Consider the following 25,866-nt stretch of genomic DNA (forward strand, 5'->3'; position numbering starts at 1 on the left):
GCAGTTATTGCTTTACAGCAAAATTAAGCAGAAGCTGCAGACATTCCCATCTATTCCCTGCTCCCACACATGCATCGTGTCTTTCATTATCAACATCCTCCCCCAGAGCGGTACACTTGTGACAACTGATGAACCTACATTGACGCATCGTTATCATCCAAATTCCATAGTTTACATTAGGTTTCACTCTAGGTATTGTACATTCTCTGGGTTTGAGTATAAGTTTTTCACTGCCTTGAAAATCCTCTTTGCTCCTTCATTTTATCCCTCCTTTCCCACTAATCTCTGGTAACCACTAATTTTTTTTTTTTTTTTTTTTTACTGTCTCCATGGTTTTGGCTTTTCATCAGAATGTCACATAATTGGAATCATTTAGTATGTAGTTTTTTCAGATTGGCATTTCTCTCTCTCTTTCTTTCTTTCCTTCTTTGTTTGTTTTTCTTTCTTTTCTTTTTTGAGACAAGGTCTCACTCTGTCATTCCAGCAAGAGTGCAGTGGCATGATCCTGGCACCCTGCAATCTCCACCTCCCAAGCTCAAGCGATCTTCCCACCACAGCCTCTGGAGTAGCTGGGACTACAAGCATTTGCCACCATGCCCAGCTAATTTTTTGTATTTTTGGTAGAGACAGGGTTTCGCCATGTTGTTCAGGCTGATGTCAAAATCCTGGATTCAATCGATCCACCCACCTCAGCCTCCCAAAGTGCTGGGATTACAGGTGTGAGGCACCACGCCTGGCCATGGCTTCTCTTAAATGGTCATATATATTTGAATTTCCTCCATGCCTTTTTTGACTTGATACAAGCTTATTTCTTTTTAGTGCTAAATAATATCCCATTGTCTGATGTACCACAGTTTATCTACTCACCTGCTGAAGGACATCTTGGTTGCTTCCAAGATGTCATTTGTGCTTTTGTCAATTATGAAGAAAGCTGCTATAACCATTTGTGTGCAGGTTTTTGTGTGGACATATGTTTTTAACTCCTTTGGGTAAAAGCAGGGAGCACAATTTGTGGATCACATGGTAAGAGTATATTTAGCTTTAAAGAAACTGACAAATTGTCTTCCAAAGTGGCTGTACCATTTTGTGTTCCCATTAGCAATAAAGGAGATGTACATTTCTTCGGAAATTATTTCATAAACTTGTCTTTCTAAGGAACTACATATTGTCATTATTTTTTTCTTTTATTTTAGCCATAGGGCTCAATATTGAGGAAACTTTGGTAAAATTATTTAGAAAATGAAAGAATATCTTTTTTTCCAATTAATAGAATAATGCTTTAAAGTTTGTAATATGCCTTAAAAACAGCCAATATTATATTAAAATCTGCAGGTCTAAAATGGGTTTTTCTAATTGATGTGTTTTGGAAAATAGTACAACCTGCAAATCATTTTTAGTATATGTAAACTCCTCCCAAATTTTGTTTGGCACTTCGTAGTTGCATGAGTTCTGGTCATGTCTTTAATTGCCAGCCTTGTACATTACTGCAACCTACATTTAGTCATATCAAGGAAAGGAGGAAGAGAAAAAGGGGAAGAAAAGAAAAAAAGAAAGAACAGCACTAGCCAACTGTTGGTAAAACCAAACAGAAAATATAAATAATAGACAATATCTTCATATATTACACAGACTTTATGCCCACTTATAATCTTTGTGAGCCAGTTTCAGTTTACTTAAGATTTATGCACATGATACAAGTTTGTTATCATGAGTAAAACTGCAAAAGAGCAGAAAAGTTTCATTTTGTAGAAGACTTTTGAGCATAATAAATAGTTCGCTTACTTAATGCTGTTTTCTGGTATGTGTCCATATGTATGGAGTACTTTACAATAAAAATGCAGTTGGATTCATGTTTGTGATTACACATTCATGATTAATGACTGTAAAGGGTACAATTATGGTGATTATATTTTTAATTGGGCATCATATACTAATGTGACAGCTTTCCCCATAAATGCATACCTATGAATAAGCAATCAAAGTACACATTTCTTTCCCCAAAAAAGTAAAGCCTTATGATAACAAAAATTAATAGTTGCTGTTCTAACTCTAAAATGCAAGAAATGGAAAATTGTGTTATTTTCCAAGAATATATCATTTTATTCTCTTGTTAGCTTGCAATTCAAATGCTGTGTGATTTCTTTTCATTTAGAGACCTTATTCTTATTTTTGTTTCCTGATGTTACATATGGTATGAAAAACTTTGCCAAATATTGCATGCTACACAAAACTCATTTCTACCAAGTAATATAAAGAACAATGATTGATATGAAAAACATGGGTAGAGTGCAGCTCAGCAAAACTTGTCTACTCTCCTTGCTAGTGAGGTATCGGACCAGCTTACTTTCTAGCTCCTCAGATGTAAGACTTGCTGATCTCTCCTTCACTGTCATCTTTGTGACCCAAAATTTGACCTGCCCTTTTGTCTCATTTCATAGGGATCATACTCATCAATGAATTTCTATTACTCTGATAACTTCTGTAAGTTTGTTGACCTTTTCTAGTAGCAGTTGTAGATTTTAGTCGGGGCTTCCTATAAGGAAGAATAACTCAAAGAAATGAGAATTCAGGAACTGACATAAGAGTAAGAAATTGATAGTTGGTCAGCTGAAAATTGTAGTACTTTAGAAAATATACAGAAATAAGAGCTGGCTGCCTTTTTTGACCAAGCTTGTCTAAACCAACATTTAAATAACAAAAAAATCAGAGAAAGAAAGCAGTTTGGGAACATTTAATTTTAAGCAGATCCATTTTTATTCATGTTCACCATGAATTTTCCAACACCACCTTAAATCGTTTTTGAAACAAGGCAGGGTAGAAATAAACAAACAATTACTAATAATTAATTTCATCATGAAACAAACAATTAGTAATAATCTCATCATGAAAAGACTGCGATTAACTACACTATTTAATTTTCCCCTTAGTTTTAATGTTTCTCTTTCATTGACTGTTGAAGAGCTTACTATGTTAGTATGTTCTAACTCTAACTCTAACTCTAACTCATAATTATGGCCAAGAAAAAAAATTCTTAAAATCTATTTTAAAATATTTATGCTAATATCAGAAATAATTATTCATAGGCTCTTATTAGAATTTTTTCTAAGTATTATAATTTTTTTATTCTAATGATACGCTGTCATCCATAAGCCATTATTAATGTTAAAGGCAGTTTTCAAAGGTACATTATATTTAAGTATATCAGTTTTAATATCTGTGTTTTAAGACTCTTCCCTACGTTATTATTTTGCAGACCTATTGTAATGCAGTTTTGGTAAATATTTAATTTGGTTTTATGGCAGTTGACTAGTATCCCATGTGGTAGTGATTTGACTAAATCATTTGTTCATTTTCCTAGATTGCCTGTGCTGTTTTCGCTGCCCTCTTACATTTCTTCTTCTTGGCTGCCTTCACCTGGATGTTCCTGGAGGGGGTGCAGCTTTATATCATGCTGGTGGAGGTTTTTGAGAGTGAACATTCACGTAGGAAATACTTTTATCTGGTCGGCTACGGGATGCCTGCACTCATTGTGGCTGTGTCAGCTGCAGTAGACTACAGGAGTTATGGAACAGATAAAGTGTAAGTTTATTGTTTTCTTTCTTTTTAAATCTAGGTGAAATAAAAGTGTTGGATTTTCTTGGAAGCTAAGGTCTTTATATTACCTCACAGCGAAGAAATTGGGCAGCAAATGTGTATAATTCGATCCATGGTTATACTTTGGTTATGATGTAAAAAGGGAAAACTACTTTGAGACTTACCATGATGCTGTTATAAAACAGCATAATTTTTCCACATCTACATCATAACCTTGTGTAATTACGAAGAGATCATAATTTTATTTTTCTTCCGAACATGAAGAATTAGTCAAAGGAGGAACCAGCTGCATGAAGAGCTGTTTGCTAGCATAGGGTGGTGCATTGCCTGACACTGCTGGCTTCTCTTCTTCCTGGCAAGTCCGTTCAAGTCACTGGAAAGCCTTTTATGTCATCAACAGAAAGAGTATAGGAGCAGGGACAGCCTGTGTTTTTCCCCTTTTTTCCTGGGTTGGCGTTGAGGTAGAGTGATGAATTTTGCTTTCAACATAGCTTTAAATTGGTAAGACATATATATCGAGATGTGAAGCATATTAGCATGGAGTTCAGATAAAAATATGTTTGTAGTCTACATGCATATAACAGTTGAGATACCCAGAGTAAATCAAAGTTTTATGAGAAGAGATTAGAAAGTAAACCAAGATAGACCTCTGATGAATAATCATATTTAGAACTAGACCCAGGAGAAAAAAATACAAGTAGAGAAAAAGAAGAGGTAAGCAGAGGCTTAGAAAGATTACCATGAGGTTTAGATTCAAGGCAAGGGAGAAGAAAGTCTCAAGATGGTGTTTAAAAACACCATCAGTGGCCAGACACAGTGGTGCATGTCTATAAAGCTACTTAGGATGCTGAGGCAGGGGAATCACCTGAGCCCAGCCTTTGAGATTACAGTGAGCTGTGATCACACCACCTTACTCCAGCCTGGATGACAGAGTGAGAACTCATCTCTAAGAAGCAAAACAAAACTAAAACAAAAAACCACCATCAGTGGTGTTTTATGTCATAATTAATTTAAGTAAAAAACAAAAACAAACAAAAGAAACCATTTGACCTCTGCAACAAGTCTTTTTTTTTTTTTAAGAGGCAGGGTCTCTATGTTGCCTGGGCTCCTGGAACTTCTGGGCTCAAGTGATCCACCTACCTCAGCCTCCCAAGTAGTGCAACAGCCATTTTTGCAAAGTACTGGAAGCAGAAATCAAATTGGAAGGTGTGAAGACATAAGTCAGTAGTAAGAGCGTTATTTACACCTGGAAGTAAGTTGATTGAAAAATAGTGAAAATATTAACTTATGTGATAATCATGAAGGAAAATTTTAAAGATGAAGTCTTAAGCATATCTAAGGGTGAGAAGAATCAAATTAATAGGAGGAGATTCGTAGAGAGAAAATTCCTTATAGTATATATGGGCCAAATGAAAGGGAAAAGTCTTGGAGGGTAGAAAGACACAAGACTAAACACAAGATTAGGAAAATCTTGATTTATTACTAAAAGTGGTTTTAGAATTTTCAAAGTCCATGGCACTAACTTTACAGGTGAGAAAATAAAATACTAGATAAATTAATTGCATTGCCTGTGATTATAGAGTTAGTTGGTAGCAGATGTGAGATAAACCAAGTCAGATTATTTCAAATAAACTAGGATTTTTTTTTTTTTTGAAATTGTAAAATGACCTCACTTTTTTGAGGTGAATGTGAAGAAAAGGACAGGCAAGGTACATTCTGAAGCAGAGGAACTTTTCCATCAAGTAAAAGATGCTGATTTCTATTGAGTGAATAGGTGAGGTCACATCAAGAGAACAGATTTGAAAAGCTTTGAAATGAACACTATGGAAAATGTGCTAAGGAGCCAATTAGACATTAATAAAAAGATTTTCGAGCAGCAGTGTAGGCTCAGATGAGGTTAGATAACTTCAATTTGTACAGAAGTTAATAAGCCAAATTTCATGACTTTCCACCGCAATCAGCAGTCTGAATATGCTGGCAATAAAACAGCTTGCTTCTCAGAAGTGAGGATTCATAAAAAGGGAACGACAAGAAGAGGACGCCAGAATTATTGGGAGCATAGTTAAAACAGCATATGTGAACTATGCTATTTTAGGCACCAACAATACAATGAAAAGAAGACTTATCCCCGTTGAGTGTTTGTCTTGAGTATAGTGACAGCCTATATAAAACCATTCGTCTAAATATGCCAATAACTATTATTTTTTAATCTCACCTTTGTGAATTGTAATCACGTCTGTGATTTTTCTGTTGATTCCAGTGACATCTGTGGATGTCTAGGGATTTTTTTTTACTAAGACTAGGATTAGTTAAAAAAAAAAAAAACACATTATCTGAGGTTGTCCCTAAAGATATCTTAGGGGAGGGGTGGTTAGGTTGATATAGGTTTGTTTGTTTTTTTAAATAACATCTTTGACATATTCATGTAACATAAAATTCAGTCTTTAAAGCATACACTTCGGTTGTTTTTAGGATGTTTGTGGTATTATGTACACATCACTATTGTCTAATTTTAGAATATTTTCATCAAAACAGAAAAGAAACCCCCTTGCAGTCATTTCACCTAGATCATGGGACTTTACAGTTTTCTCAATGCATTTTCTACCACGAAATTGAGCAATATAGTTATTTGTGACCTTATGCTATTTCAAATATTGTTGCTAAGTAGCTCCATTTTGCTCTCTTGAAGTTCCAAATTACATTTTTCTTTTACATCAGTTTTTTTCTCCTTAGGTATTTGGAAATTGTCCTGTTACTACTGAACTCATTCAATTTGTTTTGTTTGTGTTTTAGTCATTTACTTTGAGACAGATGTCATTTTTGGGATAGTAGAAATCTGTCTTTTCTTAGAATCAATAATATGTAGTCTCTTGTGACTTTGTTAAAGCTTTGGCCATCATTGCTTTAATTTCCTGCACCATAACTGGAAACTGTCATTTACTGACATTATTACTGTGTGAGACTAGGGGCTAATTTATTTCCCAGGCACTGATTTAAAACAAGCCTTAATAATAGTTCAGTTTTGCAATTATCACTTTTTCCAACACAAAGAGAAGTGAAACACATACAGAGAAAAGGGAGGGTAGATGGAAAAGAGATAGGAAAACATAGGGAAACTTTCCTTATTTCAATTATTTCCCAGGCGGGCATAACACATTTTAGCGTCTTGTTGTACATTTTAAATAAATTGTCCACAGAGAAGCCTTCAGAATACATGTAAAAAATGTTTAACTTCCACTTTTTCGGAATTCATGCAATCCAACACCTATACAGTGCTGTTTTCCCACTGAAGAAGCAGATATTGAAAAGAGAACCGGTACTGAGCCATGGTGTTTACTTGAGAAGTTGAAGTGAACAGATTGTTTCCATCAGGGCTTAATCAAGACATCACAGTGAAAATATAAGCCATTAATTTTTACACAACTCAAAGGATTTCTGTATATAGAATTATATATCTTGTTTCTTATCGTCGACACTGTCTTTGTTCCAGTTTCTGTTGCTGTTGTGTATTGCTTTTATTTTATTTTATTTTATTTATTTTATTTATTTTTGAGATGGAGTTTCACTCTTGTTGCCCAGGCTGGAGTGCAGTGGCACGATCTTGGCTCACCACAACCTCTGCCACCTGGGTTCAAGCGATTCTCCTGACTCAGCCACTCGAGCAGCCAAGTAGCTGGGATTACAGGCATGCACCACCACGCCCGGCTAATTTTGTATTTTTTTAGTAGAGATGGGGTTTCTCCATGTTTTTCAGGCTGGTCTGGAACTCCCAACCTTAGGTGATCTGCCAGCCTTGGCCTGCCAAAGTCCTGGGGATTACAGGTGTGAGCCACTTTTATTAAATAAAATAAAAGCCCAGCTTGCTTTTATTTTATTTAATATGGCATTTCCCATTCCCTGCTCACCAAGTGCCTCTTTTTTCACACATCTCTGCTGTCTCAAGTTTGTTTGCAGTGTTACCTTCCTATGTACTACACTGATTCTTTAAATATGAAAATGTATAGTCCACAGCCTATAATAAAGTGGAATTAGCCAGAAATCAGAGATATATTGTCAACTATTTTCTTTAAATTATTATTAAGCTCAATACAGTAAAATTGTATGTCTTGGAAATCTTTTTTACTTGTTTTTAGAACTTCATGATTCTTCAGTTTTTATTCTTCAGTCTTGCTCACTTAGAGTACATCTAGAATAAAACCATTGAATGTCTATTACAATAATTCAGATAATAGACATGTCTCCCTTTTCTCTCCTCTGAATGTATTTGTTTATTATACTGACAGTGAGGTTTTATTTCTAAAACCTTTAATATAATAATAATATCTTACATTTCTAAAATTTAGAGAATTATATTAATGGTAGGAGATAAAATCAGAGATAAAATTGTTTTGTAGGTTAAATAAATGCTATTTTGACAGATATGGAGACAAATATATTCCATCTGGCTGATGGATTTTGATGTTTTTCTATGAAATGTTGTTAGGGCTATTGAATTTACTATTATATATAAAACACATACTCACAAAGCACACAAATTTGATTCTGAGAAGTTGCTTAGTTTGCCATCAATTTGCAGTGCTTGTAAGGAGCCATTATTTGTTTAACAAAACCTTTTTATCTGTACTGACATTACATTCAAGAATGTACTTAGAATAACATTTGGTTAAAATAATTAGATATTTTAAAAATCCATTTTAAAAAACAATAATCTAAAAAAAAAAAAACTCTGCTAGTAGACCACAGGTATAAATTGCACTGTTAATAATGGATATTTATTTTCATTTATCTCTTTTTTATATCTTTTTATGTCTCTCATACTGTTATTCATATGGATATTCAGTGGGATGCCATCAATATGATACTGTCAGAAGATAATTATAGCAAAGGCTGGCACTGACTTAATAATTCAAACAGGACAGATTTGGAAATTCAGTGCTAAATGCTTTGGTTTTATGACCTGAAACTAATCACTTCATTTAAACTTTAATTATTCCAGTATTACCAAAACATGCAAACTGTTTGACAGTAAATTTTTATTTTTAAAAAAATCACATTGATAGTTTATAGCATTTTCCACTCAATCTCATGTATGTAAAAGCAGTGTTTACCATCATGAGTGGATTGGAAGAAGGAATTAGAAGTGGGTACCAGGAAGAGGGAGAGAGGACACTGGGAAGGGGTAAAACCCAGAGAATTGTCTAGGAGAGAAAATCTGGGCTAAAAAATTGATGAGTAGTTTCTAAATATGTGGATGAAGTCATGAACATTTATAATTGATAAGAACATTCTTGAGTACTAGAAGAATAGCCAAGCTGTTAAAAATAATTGAAATCAAATTTTATGATCTGAAAATTGTCGTAAATTATCTATTAAATTTTACATTTGTCTTCCCAGCTCACTAGCTTAAGAGTATCTCTAAAAGTACTCTCTTCTCTGTTAGTTAAAAGACCCCAGACTTCCTTATTTTCACTTCATCATCTAACCAGCATAATCATGTAGGTAGAAAAGTGATTATAGATTTTTAAAAAATAACAGATTAGAGTATTATTCAAGAAAGAGATTAGTTAAGGAAGATTGAACTTGATGGTATATGCAAGTTATATGCATAGATTTATTTAATTATTTTGTTCACAATTCCTTAGCATTTCAAATTCATAGAAAATCATATTTTCACTTAAGGAATATTTTGCTAAGCAATTATTATATGATGTTATAAAATGTTCTTATAACATTTCATTGACATAAAGCATTTACCTTGCTGTAATATTATCACCAGGTGTGTTTGACTATAGCTTGGCCAGTAGGAAATAATACAGATAATGAAAAAGTATTTGTTACTGACATATGAAGGTCATCATTCAATATGTCTACAGGGAGTACATGTGTATGTTTATATACTATTTTATTCAAGGCCAAGAACATTTTATGTGTATGTGTAGTAAATACTGAAGGGTTATTGTGTCATCATTTTATCATCCAGAAAGCCAATGATTCATTGGACATATAAAATTATCATCATATATAAGAATTCTAGGTTGAGCATAATTTTTCTCTATTAAGAAGTTATCCATACCAGGACTGTATCAGAGATCATCAGGACCACTGTGCTGTTATTTTTAAAATGCAATGAAATGTTGGACTTAAAATTGAATATTGGACCTGAGTTCTTATTGGAACCAAAGAAGTATAACAACTTCCACAGCTATCATTAGACATCTAATGATCATGTATAATATATCATGATTTTATCCACTAGGATGGCTACAATAAAAGGTACTTAGTGACAAACATTGTTGAAGATGTAGAAAATCAGAACCCTCATATATTGCTGGTGACAGTGTCAAATGGTGTAGCTAGCTAATTCAGAAAATCGTTTCACAGATTTTCAAAAGGTTAAACATAGTTTTGATCCAGCAATTCTACTCCTAAGCATTTATAAAAAATAAAAAATAAAAACTAAGGTCCATGTTAAAACTTGTATACAAGAGTTTATAGCAGCATTATTTATGTTAGCCGAAACGTGGGAATACCCAATGTCCATCAACTGATGAAAAGATAAAATGTGAAATACCTAAATGATGGAGTATTTTTTGGCAATAAAAATGAAGTATTAACACATGCCATAAAATGCATAAACTTTAAAATTATTATGTTGTGACTAAAGCCAGTTATAAAAGACTATATATTATATGTTCCCTTATATATATATAATGTCTAGAATAGGCAAATCTTTAAAGACTCAGCAATCTATTTTTGATGTATTAGAGGTAGTGTTTAATTCTAAGATCCCAAACTGTAGCAGAACCTCAAATGCTAGTCTTGACCACCACTGATTGCACTCCATCCCTGTATCACTCCACCAACCTTTTTTAAAAATTCATGCACTTGCTTGCAAAGTATTTCAACATTAGATGTATGAATGTGCTGCAATGAAAATGGCATTAAAAGAATTCCTAACAATCATATTATGCAATAAGCTGAGGCCTAGATTTATTATACTTGGTGTATATACCTGTCCCTTTTCTCTCTTCTGTCCTTCTTTCTTGCCCAGTTTATTCCTTTCTTACTCTTTCAATCTTGCCATATATATAAATATAATATATTTATAAAATACATTTATATATAAATATATATTTATAATGTTACATATAAATATATATATTACAAATATGGCAATATCGGCAAATGTTACAGAGAAAAGGAATATATAATTTAAAAATTCTCATAAACAACTTGATATGATTAAGCCTTGTGCATTTCATGATCTAATAGTAGCCAAAGATTGTTTACTTGTTACATTTAATACTCATCAAGAATAGGATTCAGTCTGTGATTTAGCATCCTGTAGAAAGTGCAACAAACATATTGCTAATTTACATTACCCCAAAAAACTTTGGTTAATATTTTGAAATAGAGTAATTCACAAGGAGAAAGACTACTTATTCCTGTGGGTTAACACCAGTTTTTTAGAGTTTTGCAATCAATAAGCTTGTATAATTCAGTAAGACTTCATCATATATCTAGCAATATATGTTACTTTTAATATTTGAAAAAAAATATGCTACAAAATGAATTTCAATAACATATTTGTATTAGATAAATGAAAAGGAGGTCAAGTCAAGGTTTGTGGTATATGACAAGTGTTTCTTTGAATTACAGAATAAATCTAATATCAGAAGGTTTTTACTATTGCCTAAAATAAACATGAGTGTGGTCAGAATGCACTTGTTTTCTCAAGTCTCCTATGTCTTTTGTTACAGTACTTTTATAAACATAATATATAGATGATATACATATGATTGAATTTCATTTGTAAAAAAGAAATTGCCATATCTTAAAAATTAAATGTGAATGGCCAATCCAAATTACTAATTTCACAAATTAAATGTTGCTAGGTAGATAAAGGCAATTTTCAGATAAATTGTATTTTTCAGTAGCGGGTCTATCTTACCATTCACAAGCTGGACTTCAGTGTGTTTAGTGTGATAAATTGTTCTTCTAGCTTTGTCTCACCTTAACCAGTGTTTTTACCTTGTATCTGAATGTCATTGAATGGTCAGACTTATAAAACTCTGAGGTAGGATATATGTGCTCAGGCATGTATATATACACCCCACGTAATGTTCTTCTCCACCTTAAAGGCTGAGTGAATTGTTTTAACATAGGCACAGTGAACTGGGACAGGAATCATGCAAATTTTTAAGGTAGTTAATAGGAAGAGGAGGAGATACAGAAGGCTTTGAGAAAGCCAGCATGCGGCCAGAAACAACAGCAGGTGTGGCCATATGGCAATCAAATTAGAAAAGGGATTCTTGCCATACAGCCTTCCAGAAGAGAGTAAAGCCCCAGCAGCCCTCATGGAGGGATGATTTACTAAGTACATTTTACGTATTTTATATTGCCTCTTTCACTGTTCAATTCCAAAGGAAATGTAAATCCATTTTACCAAATAGATACAAAATTTTTTCTCAAAGAATAAAAATAATCATTTTGAAATGCTCCTTTACATTTAGAAAAGATCACTGTGCCGAAAGCACATTTCCAAATAAAGCGTTGGCTAAGCTGAGACCATTTTTGAAAAAGCAAAGTTTTGCAAGGCTATAATTTTACTTTAACAAAACATTTGGTGAGATTATTTAATATTTTAAAATTCCCTTAGTCCAAGACAACCGTTAATAATATAATTAAAGGTATTTGTTTAGATTCCTTAACTTGTAAAATAATCTTCTATAGAAGATTGTGAAGCACATTTTTTTCTGAAAATGTGTTTTAGTTCTCAAATTAGCTTTCAAAAACTTATTTGACCTACAAAATAACGAGAACTGTATTATTAAGTCATTCTTAAAACATATTATTACTATTATATCATGTTGCTATAATTTCAGCAGCATTCATGAGCTGCAGTGTGTGTGTGTGTGTGTGTGTGTGTGTGTGTCTGATCTAGTCTGGGAAAATGTCCATGTTTTGGTTTTGTCCTTCATTGTTTTTCTGTTTTTGTTTTTGTTTTTCTTTTCGTTTTTTTTTGTTTGTTTGTTTGTTTTTTGAGATGAAGTCTTCTCATTCTGTCGCCCTGGCTGCTGGACTACAATGGCACGATCTTGGGTCACTGCAGCCTCTGCCCCCAGATTCCAGAGATTCTCCTGCTTCAGCCTCCCGATTAGCTGGGATTACAGGCATGCATCACCACCCCCGGCTAATTGTTGTATTTTTAGTAGAGATGGGATTTCACCATGTTGGCCAGGCTGGTCTCAAACTCCTGACCTCAAGTGATCTACCCGCCTCGGCCTCCCAAAGTGTTGGGATTACAAGCCTAAGCCACGTGCCTAGCCCCTTCATTGTTTTTACCCGGAGGGAAAATGCAATTACGATCTTTGTTCAGAACTTAAAAAGACCTTTGAAAATCTTCCTTCCCCAAGAGCTTCTTTTCTGTCTCTCTCTCTCTCTCTCTCTGTCTGTCGCTCTCTCTTTTTTGCTCTCTCTCATACACACACACACCCTCTCTCTCTCTCTTTTATTACATTGGTGACAAGCTAGCCTATGGTCAGAATGAAGACAATGTTCATATTTCAACCTTGAATTCTCTGGTTTGTTTCTGCTTATATTTAGCACTACGCTTCTATTTCATATGACCAAGTTTTTTGAACACCATCACAACAAAAGGGTAACTAATTATCCAAACAAACCAATGGTGTTTAACTAAGCATTGATTGCTTCACTAATAGCATTTTTTCAAACAGGTTTATTGTGTTTACTTTGAATAAAGAAATTATCTTGTCTACATAAAAAATGGGAACTTGTAGTCAGTTTCTTGTTAGAGTGCCTATTGTACTTCTACTGAAATTAGTTTACATGTATTTAACTTAATAGAAGAAGGCCAGACTTCGTTTTTCGTTTATGTTTTGTTTTTGTTTGAGACAAAGCCTCGCTCTGTTGCTCAGGCTGAAGTACAGTGCCGGGTTCATGACTCACCACAGCCTGGACCTCTTGGGCTCAAGCCATCCTTCCACTTCAGCCTCTCGAGTAGTTGGGACCACAGACATGCATCATCATCCCCAGCTATTTTTTTTTTTTTCTTTTCTTTGTAGAGATGAGGTATCACTATATTGCCCAGGCTGGTCTTGAACTCCTGGGCTCAAGCGATCCTTCTGCCTTGGCCTCCCAAAGTCCTGGGATAACAGGGGTGAGCCACTGTGCCTAGCCTCTTCATTGTTTTAAAATGGGCTTTTTGTAGGCAATCTGTTTTGGTTCAAGGCTCTTTTTTTTGCTTAAAAATCTAGCTCTTAAAGTAAGTTTAAAAGTTGGCCGGGCGCGGTGGCTCACGCTTATAATCCCAGCACTTTGGGAGGCCGAGGCGGGCGGATCACGAGGTCAGGAGATCGAGACCACGGTGAAACCCCGTCTCTACTAAAAATACAAAAAAATTAGCCGGGCGTAGTGGCGGGCGCCTGTAGTCCCAGCTACTCGGAGAGGCTGAGGCAGGAGAATGGCGTGAACCCAGGAGGCGGAGCTTGCAGTGAGCCGAGACTGCGCCACTGCACTCCAGCCTGGGCGACAGAGCGAGACTCCGTCTCAAAAAAAAAAAAAAAAAAAGTTATAGCAAAGTAAAGGAAGCCAAAAACCATAATAAACATCATTGCCTCCGTTACTCAGATGTTAAAACTGTTAGCATTTTAGTGTATTTGCTGTCAGTAATTACTAACCTAAAACATATGGCTAAAGCCCATTTTGTTCACTTCTAGTGATCTCTACTCTTACGTGAGAGGCAACCACTAACATGAGTCTGGTGATTTTTGTTTTCTTTCCATTAAATAAAATAACATATACATATCCATCAAAAATATATTGTGTATAGTTTTTAATGTCTGTGTGTGTATGTTTAACATGTATATATACACGCTGTATTATATATACATTTGATATAGTTTAGATTCTGTACCTTACTTTTTCACTCAACTTTGTTTTTTTTTTTTGTTTTTTTTTTTTTTTTTTTGAGACAAGGTCTCACTCTGTCACCCAGGCTGGAGCACAGTGCCACGATTTCAGCTCACTGAAGCCTCAACCGCCCGGGTTTAGGTGATCCTACCACCTCAGCCTCCTGAGTAGCTGCGACTACAGGGGCACACCACCATGCCTAGCTAATTTTCGCAGGCACAAGGTTTTGCCATGTTGCCTAGGCTGGTCTCAAACTCCTGGGCTCTAGTGAATCGCCCTCCTTGGCCTCCCAAAGTGCTGGTATTACAGATGTGAGACACCACACCCAGCCCCCAACTTTTTTTTTTTTTTATCCTATTGACATATGTAGATCTACTTCCTCCTTTTTAACTGTTTTATAACATTTCATCATATGAATATAAAATATTGTATTTATTCATTACTTTTTTGATAGGCATTTCTAATTTCCCTTAATAGTTTTTCTGTGATTCCATTATTGCTTAGGTTTAAGTAACTTTTATAATCACAGAAATATTTGAGTACTTAGGATTTGCATGTTTATATCATATAGCAAACCAGTCTTGAATATTTACCACTGGAGTTATTTTCTTCCGATGCCTTAATTATGGCAAAATGGCAAATAATTCAAGATATTATTTTTAACATCAAATGTAATTTGTTCAAAATTTACATTAATCTTTCTCATAACTAGTCACTTCCATTTTGTCTTCCTGTCATCCTGAAGAATGAAAATGTAATTTCCCAGAGGTTTTAAAAATTGGGGGAGTATTACATGTAGCTGAAATTATGTGATTAATAATTTACTTTCGGGTCATGAATCAACTTCATGGGATGCTAAGGATCGTTTGCAACCCAAGAAGTATGAGCAGTAACAATGCACTTTTTAAGACTCCAGAAATCTCAAAGGTTGGCTGCTCAACCTAATTAAACTTCAATCTTCTGATACCAAATTTATTTCTTCTTTGTACTGCATTTCCTCAGATCTTCTTGACGGAAAATGTCATTTTGCCTGACAGCTGATAGACAGGTTATGTAGCACCATAATTGGAGAGAAAAGGATAGCTTAAAGCTACTTGATTTAATGGCTATATGTATGGCTTTTTCTTTCTTTCTCTCTTTTTTTTTTTAAAGTTTCTATGACAGACACAAAAGGCCTTAGCAAATAGGCCCAGTGCCATTTTTTCCTGCTTCCTCCAGGGGTAATTATCTTACTCCATCAATAGTGCTGTCAGAAATTGGGCACATAATTTAGCATTTAAATGAACAAGCAATGTAATATTTCCTGTCTCCCAGTGGAATGCTTTGCAGCTCACATTCTTCTCTGTCACTCGCTCACTCTTGATGCATGTCCCATACCCAGTCCTTGAATACCTTTTCTCCCTTGTGTTTCATTGCAGATGTTGGCTCCGACTTGACACCTACTTCATTTGGAGTTTTATAGGACCAGCAACCTTGATAATTATGGTAAGAATTCCTAATTAACTATGTGTTTCCCAGCTCAAGAAGTAAAACTTTCACTATCCCAGTACCGACTGTCTTTAATTTACAGAGGTTAATTTGGGGAAAGCATGTACTTACTTGACCCTACATAATTCAAGCAATTAAACACTCATTATAGTCTACTTTTATGTTGTAAAATAGTTAATCAAAACTGGTGGGAGAAGAAAATATTCATTTGCAAAAGCTTTTGGAGTGTTATAGCTACTCAAGGGTCCAATCCAACATAATCCATTTGGTTTTATAGATATTTGAACAAGGATGACTCTAAGGTTGACAACAGTGTATTTCCATTATTTTTCTTTTGGATAATTTGAATTGGGAACTGACAGAACTTAAAAAGGTGGGAAACACCTGACTGTTCCTATCAGCTTTGTTTTTTTTTATGAATCTTGAAAACTTTAGAATTTAAAAGCAAAACTTTAACATTTTACTTGAGAATGGCACAATCACATTAAGCATGCATTCTGGAATTGTGCTTCCTTTTCCGTGTTTAGATCCATAATATTCGGATTTCAAAGATGGATTAACTTAATTTAGATAAAACTGTTAGTATAATTGCTTATATACTTACCATTTTAAAAATACAAAATTGCTGTCCATTTTGTGAATAAAATGTTAGCCTATTGACTTTGGATAAACATAGGTCTCCAGTTTCTTATTTGAAATCTTTGGGACAAGATGTATTTTGGAATCAGAAATTTTTCAGACTTTGGGAAGATAATATGGTACATATATTGCATAATACACAATAACCCTAGTAAGGAATAGGCAGTTACCCAAAATCAAACACATCAACAAATACTCACAGTGGAGACTAGGCAGCACTGTGTAATCAAATACAGGATTTCAACAGAAAAAAAAAAAAAGGAAAGGTAGGAGCAAATAGTGGAAAGACCATGGAGAGCCTTATGTCAATTCAAATTAGGTTTTCCCACCACATAGATTTACTTCATGTTAGGCTTTTTGGCCACTGAATGGATTTTTTTTTGTAACAACCTTCATTTTGCAGATTTTTTGGATTTGGGGATGATTGATAAAGTATTGCAAACATGTATTTTTGAGAATATTTCAGGAGGGCTTTTATTGCCAAGTTGTGGAATATATAAATTAATCAAGTGGTAAAGGGCAACTCACTCTGTGGTTTTTTATACAGTTTACTTGTGTGTGATATATGAAGTTTACATGAGAGCTTTCTGTTTTTCTGTTTTGTTTTGTTTTGTTTCAGATTTTATGCTTTCTTTGTTACCAGTGATATGACAATACCATTGGGGATTTCCTTTACTTTAGTCCTCCTTTATTGTAGCATCAGAATTTAACCAACATTTTATAATCCTTTTGAACTAGCTACCCAAAAATATATTAATTTTAGTATTTGTATTTTTGTAATACAGTATTTGAAAATGTGTCACTAAATAATAAATTTAGATAAATGTTCAGAGTGTAGAAATAGTAACACACCTAAAAAAGTGTTGTTTTTGTTTTGACATACACTAGACTTTGAATTGTTTCAAAATTTCCACAGCATCATTCCAGCTGATGCTGATTTTGTATTTGTGTGATTTGGCATAGCAGGCATAGTAGTGCTTTGTAACTCAGTAGTATCCCAATTCTCAAAACTGGCTTATTGCCTTTACTAAAACACTAGGCAGTCATCTATGATCCAATTCCTTTAAAAGTGTAGTGAGACCTAATTTCCCAGGACAACTCATCTGTTACAGAGAATAAATTTGCTTTTTTGTTCCTACTCCAATTATGCCACATAACACTACCTTTTGCATTCCAGCTTAATGTAATCTTCCTTGGGATTGCTTTATATAAAATGTTTCATCATACTGCTATACTGAAACCTGAATCAGGCTGTCTTGATAACATCAAGTAAGTGATTTTTATTTTTGTTTTCTGTAGGTTGCCTTACATTTATACTCCAAACTATCCTTTCTATTATATCAAAATCTTATGACAAAAGGATAAAGAATATGGGTGTATTGTCTTTGCTGAATAAGATTATTGATTGACTATCAAAGTGACTTGATCTGCCTGAAAATAAGTATAATAAAGTTCTGTTTTCAAAGATACTTTTTCTCCTAAATTCTAATTTGGAACATGATAAGTTTTAAATATCTATATTCATTGTGTCCTGAAAACAAACACAACGTTTCCATTTAGGGCAGATTATTCTTTTTTTTTTTTTTTTTTGAGATGGAATTTCACTCTTGTTGCTCAGGTTGGAGTGCAATGGCGCAATCTCAGCTCACTGCAACCTCCTCCTCCCAGATTCAAGCGATTTTCCTGCCCCAGCCTCCCGGGTAGCTGGGACCACAGGTGCCCACGACCATGCCCGGCTGATTTTTTTGTATTTTTAGTAGAGACGGGGTTTCACCATGTTGCCCAGGCTGGTCTCAAACTCCGCCTGCCTTGACCTCCCAAAGTGCTGGGATTACAGGCATGAGCCACCGTGCCCAGCCTGAGTATTGTTTCTTAGAGCAATTACCACATCACTTCCTCACACTCCATCTCCCCCTCCAGAGCAATGTGATGAGAGCCAGATGATGGTACCTACAAGTACCAAAAGGGGAATTTTACATCACAGAAGAGGAACCCTGGGGTTATGGATCTGGGCATTTATATAGGAGCTGTTAGATGGCTGCCATCCCCTTCTGAGAGAGAGAAGGAGACCTTCCTAATGTAAACAGATACTTTGTAATATAAAAATATGGCTCTAAGTTTTACCTCCCTTTGAAATATTAACACTTAACCTCCTGGGAACTAAAGCTAAATCTCTCCAGAAGTCTTTATCTATTTAATCATCTTTTAAGTTTGAAAGTTTGTTGTTTAATCCAAGTTCCACTTTTGTATGTTCAGAAAATTCTGCCATGCAGAAATATGAGAATATTCACATTACTTTTCAACAGTAGTAGTACTTTACAGAGGCAAAAAAAGTAGCTAATTTACATTTTCTGAAAAGAAAAATAGTTGCAGTCCTTGATATAACAAAAAAATTATTGTGTTTCTTTGGAATGTATAATATTTTAGAAAGATAGTAATATTTAGATGCATATTAGTTATTAACATATGATATATTAAATTGCATTTTCATATAATTTGCCTATGCTAGTGTTATATTTATTAAATGCTTTTACTTAAATGAATGTATTTTCAGAAGTTTCATGAGGTAATCTGTGACTTTTCTGTGCCACTGACATTCTCCTTGAACTACCTCAGATAGCAATTATGTCACCCATTTTCCATCTTTCTACATTCAGCGCCTGACAGTTCCTGGCCCATTGTAGACCCTCAATGAATGTTTACAGAATAAAGTAATATATTAAAGACTATAGTGCCTAAGGTGTATTGACATTAAGTAGTTAATTTTGTTGAAGGAATTATTTGTCTACATTAAATAAAAAGGATAACCAAGGAATTAGAAAAATTAAAATATAATGGTGCAAAATAGAAATTATCTACAATGAGTGATAGTCTTTTGTAATTCTCAATATTACTTAGTTGAGATAATAGTCATTGTATTGTTTAATTATGTACAATTAAATTGTCCTTCTAAAGTACAGTGTTGGTTTCTTAGACTATTTGTTCCTGATGAAATTGAATTTGCATAAATTAAATAGGCACATAAATTTATCATATGTACTTTTACCCACTTTAGCACAAATTACATCTCTGTAACTATTTTGTAGTATAAAATAAAACATAAGTAATACTTTACTTATTATTTGTATGATGTATTTAAATACTATCAGAAATAAGGGAGTAAGACTAACATTTATGTAGCACTAGGTTATAAATTAGCAAAAAGGATCATTCTTTGTCCTATATTTCAAGTATACTTTTTAGGGAGTTTTTTTTTTCTTTTTTACTTTGTTGTCTAATTCAACAAAAGGTAAAGACTTTTGCTTACCTTTATGATTTGTATTTAGTACTGTCACATAGTTTAAAATATCAATTTGTTTGTATAATGTTCATATGTATTTCTTTAGGTAATGTGGGTGAAGTGAATCTTTTTTTTGGAGACGGAGTCTCGCTCTGTCTCCCAGGCTGGAGTGCAGTGGCGCAATCTCGGCTCACTGCAAGCTCCACCTCCCGGGTTCACGCCATTCTCCTGCCTCAGCCTCTCTGAGTAGCTGGGACTACAGGCGCCCGCCACCACGCCCGGCTAATTTTTTGTATTTTTAGTAGAGATGGGGTTTCACCATGGTCTCGATCTCTTGACCTCGTGATCCGCCCGCCTCGGCCTCCCAAAGTGCTGGGATTACAAGCGTGAGCCACCATGCCCGGCCTAATGTGGGTGAATCTTTATGATATCATTGTTTAGAAAAATAATTCAACATAAAAAAAATCAATAATTATATTTAGTGGCATTGGTAGCATCAAGTTTTATATTACAAAGCAAATAAAGTCTTAAATGAAAATATCTTAATTTCAATTATGTCTGAACTGTTTTCTAGGTTATATTCTTTGGAAAGTATTTAATCTTCCTGAGGCTTTCTCCCTTTGAAATGGGTATAATAATGAAATATACCTGACCATTAAATGGGCAGAAAAACATAAACCTTTGATGATGCTTTTTAAAAAGTTTAGTAAATGAAGAAGATAAATTGGGTAGTTGTTAGAAGGGATATAGAGGACTTTTTTTTTCTTTGTTTTTATTTTTATTTATTTTTTCAAGAGGTAGAGTCTTGCTCTGTTGCCCAGTATGAAGTGCAGTAGTGCCATCAAAGCCCACTGCAGCCTAGACCTCCTGGGCTCAGGATATCCTCCCACCTCAGCATCCCTAGCAGCTGGAACCAGAGGCATGCACCATCACGCCTGGCTAATTTTTTTGTGTTTTTTATAGAGATGGGGTTTCACTATGTTACCCAGGCTGGTCTCAAACTCCTCGCCTCAAGCTATCCTTCCACCTCAGCCTCCCAAAGTGCTGGGATTATAGGCGTGAGCCACTGCACCTGGCCAAGGATAGTTTTAAGTTGAAATAATTATGAATATAGATACATTGATGGAAAAGAACCAGTGATAGAGAAATTAAGAATATAGGAAAGGAGAATTACTGTTATAGTTGTGATCTGAGGTTGTGTAGAGAATGTGATCCAGAATAGTGGTAGAGCAATTCCACTACATTGGATTTCAGGAAGGACATTTTTCCAGTAAGCTAGAAGAAGCCAAGCAGGAGGAGCCGTTTCCACTGAGACTGGATGGAATAAATAACAATACGTGTGATGCAGATATGTTGGTGGAACTGGGGTAGCGCAGTGAATTGAGGGATTTCTGCCTAGTCTCCTCAATGAGGTAGGAAAGATAGTCTTTGGCAGGATAACGGGACATGTTGAAGAAAAACAATAAGAAAGATATCTCCAGAAAATATTCCTTAATCTTTTCCAGAATCTGAAGAAAATTTCATTTAAAATACATTATATTAACAATCTAAGAAGTGGTTGTAAAGAAATCAGCAGGGCATAATTGCTAAAGAAAAAAGGAGTTAAGAAGAGTAATAATGATTTTGAACATTAAGTAAAACTGAAAATCTGGCATTTTTTTAAACAAGAATAAGGCCGTGTGTAATATGTATTCAAAATGGCATAGTAAATGTGAGAGTGTTCGCTTTAAAGATATAAGTATCATTTATCTGGAAAACTTTTTTTTTAGTATATTGGGGAAAGCATAAAAGTTAATGTTTACTTGCATTTTTCAAAAATTTTTGTAAAATGGTGAACAAGACATGCCCCCTTGTTCAATTTATTAAGAATAAAAAATCACCACATAAAAGCCCTTTGGAAGTCAGTGTCTTTCTAAAACAAGTCATTCATTCAGTTACCAAGTATTTGTTGCTTTGATTATACACGTTCTTTCACACACATATATCTCCTTTATCTGAAATGTGTTTGCTGCTTCCCCTATTCACTGCCACTGTTTTCTTTAAGCCACTTTCATCTTCAGAATCACTGCAGTGGTCTCCTAACTTCTCTGTCCAATCAATTCTTGCCCCTGCCTTCACCAGCTAGAGAGATCTCTTGAAAAACTTAAATCCGATCATGCAACACTCTGAGGTAAAACTCTTCAAAAGAGCCCATTACTCAACTAAAAGTCAGACTTCCTGCCAAGGCCCATTAAACCTTCCTGATCTAGTTGCCCTTTTCTTTCTTCAGCCTCATTTTATGCATGTTGGCCCTCTGGCCGTTCTAGATATGCTCTCTTTTGCCTCACATCTTATCTCTGCTGTTTCTCTACTGACTTTCTTTTCCCTGACACTATGACTGGCTGACTCCTATTTATCCTAATTAATTAAATTATTATTTTATTATCTTAAAAATTAACTTTTTAAAATTCTAAATTTACTGCAAGTCATCATAGAAAACCCCTTTTGATGTTCATAGAGAACATTTAATTGGTTGGCTCATTACTAAATTAAAGAATTCTCTGGAAAAAATAATAAAAAGTAGAGTGAAGTAATATAGGTAATATGATTACAGGGGAAATGAGGTATGCCGATTCTTGGATTTAACTAAAAAAGTAATTACAATTAAATGATACATGTCTGCATTATCTGCTGCTTGCTTACTTGCCCTTTGTCTCTTTTTCATCCAGATAGGTAATTATAGTTAGAGGAAAGAATGCCAATCATTTGAATTTTCTCATTGAGTTTCTGACAGGTCAAAATCAGTGCTTACAATAATCATAGCAAAACTCTAACCGAATTAAAAAATAGTATATGTAAATATGAATAAACCTATTATTGAATAGTTACCAGCACAAAATTAACTTACAGTATGGCTGAAGTACTATGACATATGAAACATCTGTGAGGAGCCTTTAGAACTCTCTTGACATTTACCTTCAAAATAAAAATTGATAGTTTCTCTAATCACCCACTTCTATTACTGAAAAATATTAATTAACGAATGTATTTCAAAATAATTTGTTTAATAACATCTCAAGTTATTTTGAAGAAAAAATGAAATAATGGCCATTTTAAGACGTAGAAAAGAACATTAGTGCCTATGTGAAGGGAACACGGAATCTACCAGGCTTTGCTTTTCTGTATCTATCCCTTTGCGCCTTCTCATCAATGGACTTCTACATAAAGACTTATGATGTCACCGGGTCATGTTTTCTGATTTCTAGTCCCTCTCCTTAGGTTTTATATGAGTGATAGGGTGGCAAAGAGTCTGTCAGATGGTTTAAACAAGTATTTGCTTAAAGATATACCTTTTACTTTTTTTTCTTCTTCCCTAGTCTCTAATTGTCAAGGAAGACATAATGGTCAAGGGGAGTAATAACTTGAGTGTCAAACCCAGTTGGGTTTGAATTTCTGTTCAGTCCTATAATGTTTACATGACCTTGGCAAGTAACATCAGAGGTCTGGGTCTTACTTTCTCCTCTGAATTGGGAATAATTATACCTATTTCATAGAGCTTTCTGATAATTACATGAAATCACATATGTAAAGAATACAGCATATAATTTGTTGCCCGTACAGGATGGTTTGAATATTTTTAACCACTCTGTATGGAAACGCCCTGCTGCCTTTGATTCCTTGTGTTTTTAATGGTGAAGCTTTGCTCAGCCCCTATCAAAATCCCATTAGAATTTGACTGGCTTTGTTTACCATATGGTATCATGAAGAATTATGCATGATATGATCCTTTCTTTTTTTAAGCCAAACTTATCCTATTACGAAAGAATTGGCTGCAGGCGTGGAATGCTCATTTGATTAATAAATAGCTAGTTCTGTTCTTAGTTCTGGAGGAAAAAAATAGTATCCTCAGTGCGCTTGGACACCTGCCATATGCTCAGAAATCTAAGAAGGCTTCCGAATAGCTTCAGGGATGGATAGTAAAATATCTTACCAGTACCCATAATAACTTATTATATTTCTTAAAAAGGTAACCTTTACTTTAAAAAACATGTGTCTAAATGTTAGTAAAAACAGTTAAGTCAGAATTACATTCAGCTTGATTAGTATTATATGAGTACTTTGTGGTTGAGGTCTAAAAAAGTAAAGGCAGCATATTCCTGAAAAATACAACAATATCGCAAGAATATTTTAATGCTTTAATTTTTCAATTTCACATTAATATAATGTATATACTTAGGAAAAAATTCATCTTAATGTTAACAATAAATATATATAGCCTACTTTCTAAAATTATCTCATTTCTATACCATAGTCGAAGCAATAACTTAAAAGTTTAAGCCTTTATGAGACCAGTAAATCTAGTTCTGAGTTGTATAGTAAAAATTTCATCAATTGCAGAGTTTTCTGGATGAGTTTGAGGAAAATTTTTAGAACTTTCTTATTCTCAAAATACTAGTTACCGATAAAAATATTGATATACTGATTTTTATTTTTAAGAAGGAGGCTCAAAATTGTCTATGCAAACAAAAATATTAGCTTATATCTCTATATATTTTTTTCATGGTTTGTCTTTCACCATCAAAGCTATTCAATTAAAATCACGATTTTACAGATTTCTAATTATTTTAAATATTTAGAGATAGTATGTTTAAAAACTGTTACCCGTTCTGTAAAAAAGATTATTGGGTCAACATGCTATACTGAAGATGTGTTTTCCCAAATTTTAAAAATCAAATGTACTTCTCCATGCCCATGTATAAACTGTGAACACTTTAGTTTTAAGAATTAGCTAGAAACAATAATACATTTATTTTATTCATTGTAATAAGATAGAATCATTTTTAAAGAGAATTCGGAAAGTGAATTTAATTTGTCTGTTTTCCCGTTTTTTCTGTCTTCCTCTATTTCTTTGATCTGTGTTTAAACATTACTAGAAATCACCATAATGATATCATAAGCAATCCAAGTGTATTTAAAGAGTAATACAATCCAAACGACATTGTGTGGAGCTTTGTGTATTTTTAATGACACTACTAGACGCTTCAGACAAGTTGAGACTTCCCTAAGGTAATAGTGAGTCCTTTGCTGATTGCCTTAGTTTTAGCATTTAAATGCATTTAGCAATCACTTCTTTGAAAACTGAATTTCAGTCACTGATTCAAAAAGCTGTTCATTCTGCAAGTGTTATTGTCCATCTCATTGTATCCTTTATTTTAGGCTATAGTCTTAAGTTTTCTGAAATGTAAAAGGGCTGCTCTCTTTTAGGCTTTTCTTTAAAATGCATTAAAATTCCCATATGGTGTTTCTATGAATCAGGGTTTATGCAGAAGTGTATTTAACATATTTTGTCGACTGGAAGCTCACATTTGAGAAAACTGGTTTGAAGGATGACTGCCATAGGCACACTAGAATTGTTTTCCATTATACCTTGAGATCAAATTATAGTTTCCCTTTTCCCCGAAATAATTAGGTTTCTATCAGATATAGGAGAGTCAAGTGCTATCTAAGGATGAGAAAGCTTAAAAACCTATCTAAGGGGAAAATGTCTTCTTCATAATGAAAACATAAAAATTAGCAGGTTCTCTGTTCTTTATATAGAGCTTAGACTCAGATTACCTTTATATCCCACAAGAAATGTGCAGTCAGACTATGGAAATGCTTAAAAATCTGACTTAATTTAAACTAGCTATTCATAAGACTACAGTTTTTCCCCCAAATGGTGAAGAGTAAGATTTCATAAGAGTAGAATAAATCAGAGAATAGTTATAATAATTAACTTTTGTGTTCCATATTATTCACATATTTTAATTTTAATTTTAATGTATGAACTTTGATTTGATTTTATCCTTATTTATTAATTTATTCAACAAATGAGAAAGATAAAATTGTGGATATGTTTCAAAGACAGAGTTTACAGAATTTGCTAGTTTTTATTTTATTTATATATATACATA

The 25,866-nt window shown here is 34.1% G+C and overlaps 1 protein-coding gene across 47 annotated transcripts in view; it reads left to right on the top strand.

Moving 5' to 3' along the window:
• Positions 1 to 25,866, top strand: part of ADGRL3 (adhesion G protein-coupled receptor L3) — an 866,327-nt gene that overhangs the window by 773,136 nt on the left and 67,325 nt on the right. For all 47 annotated transcript variants that reach the window (XM_032151681.2, XM_032151691.2, XM_032151695.2 and 44 more), the window contains 3 exons: positions 3,359 to 3,579; positions 15,945 to 16,011; positions 17,831 to 17,922. In XM_032151681.2, the coding sequence (XP_032007572.1) occupies positions 3,359 to 3,579; positions 15,945 to 16,011; positions 17,831 to 17,922 (380 nt within the window). The remainder of the gene's footprint in view (positions 1 to 3,358; positions 3,580 to 15,944; positions 16,012 to 17,830; positions 17,923 to 25,866) is intronic.

This window comes from Hylobates moloch, unplaced genomic scaffold, assembly GCF_009828535.3.
Source record: "Hylobates moloch isolate HMO894 unplaced genomic scaffold, HMol_V3 SCAFFOLD_2, whole genome shotgun sequence".
NCBI classification, from domain to species: Eukaryota; Metazoa; Chordata; class Mammalia; order Primates; family Hylobatidae; genus Hylobates; species Hylobates moloch.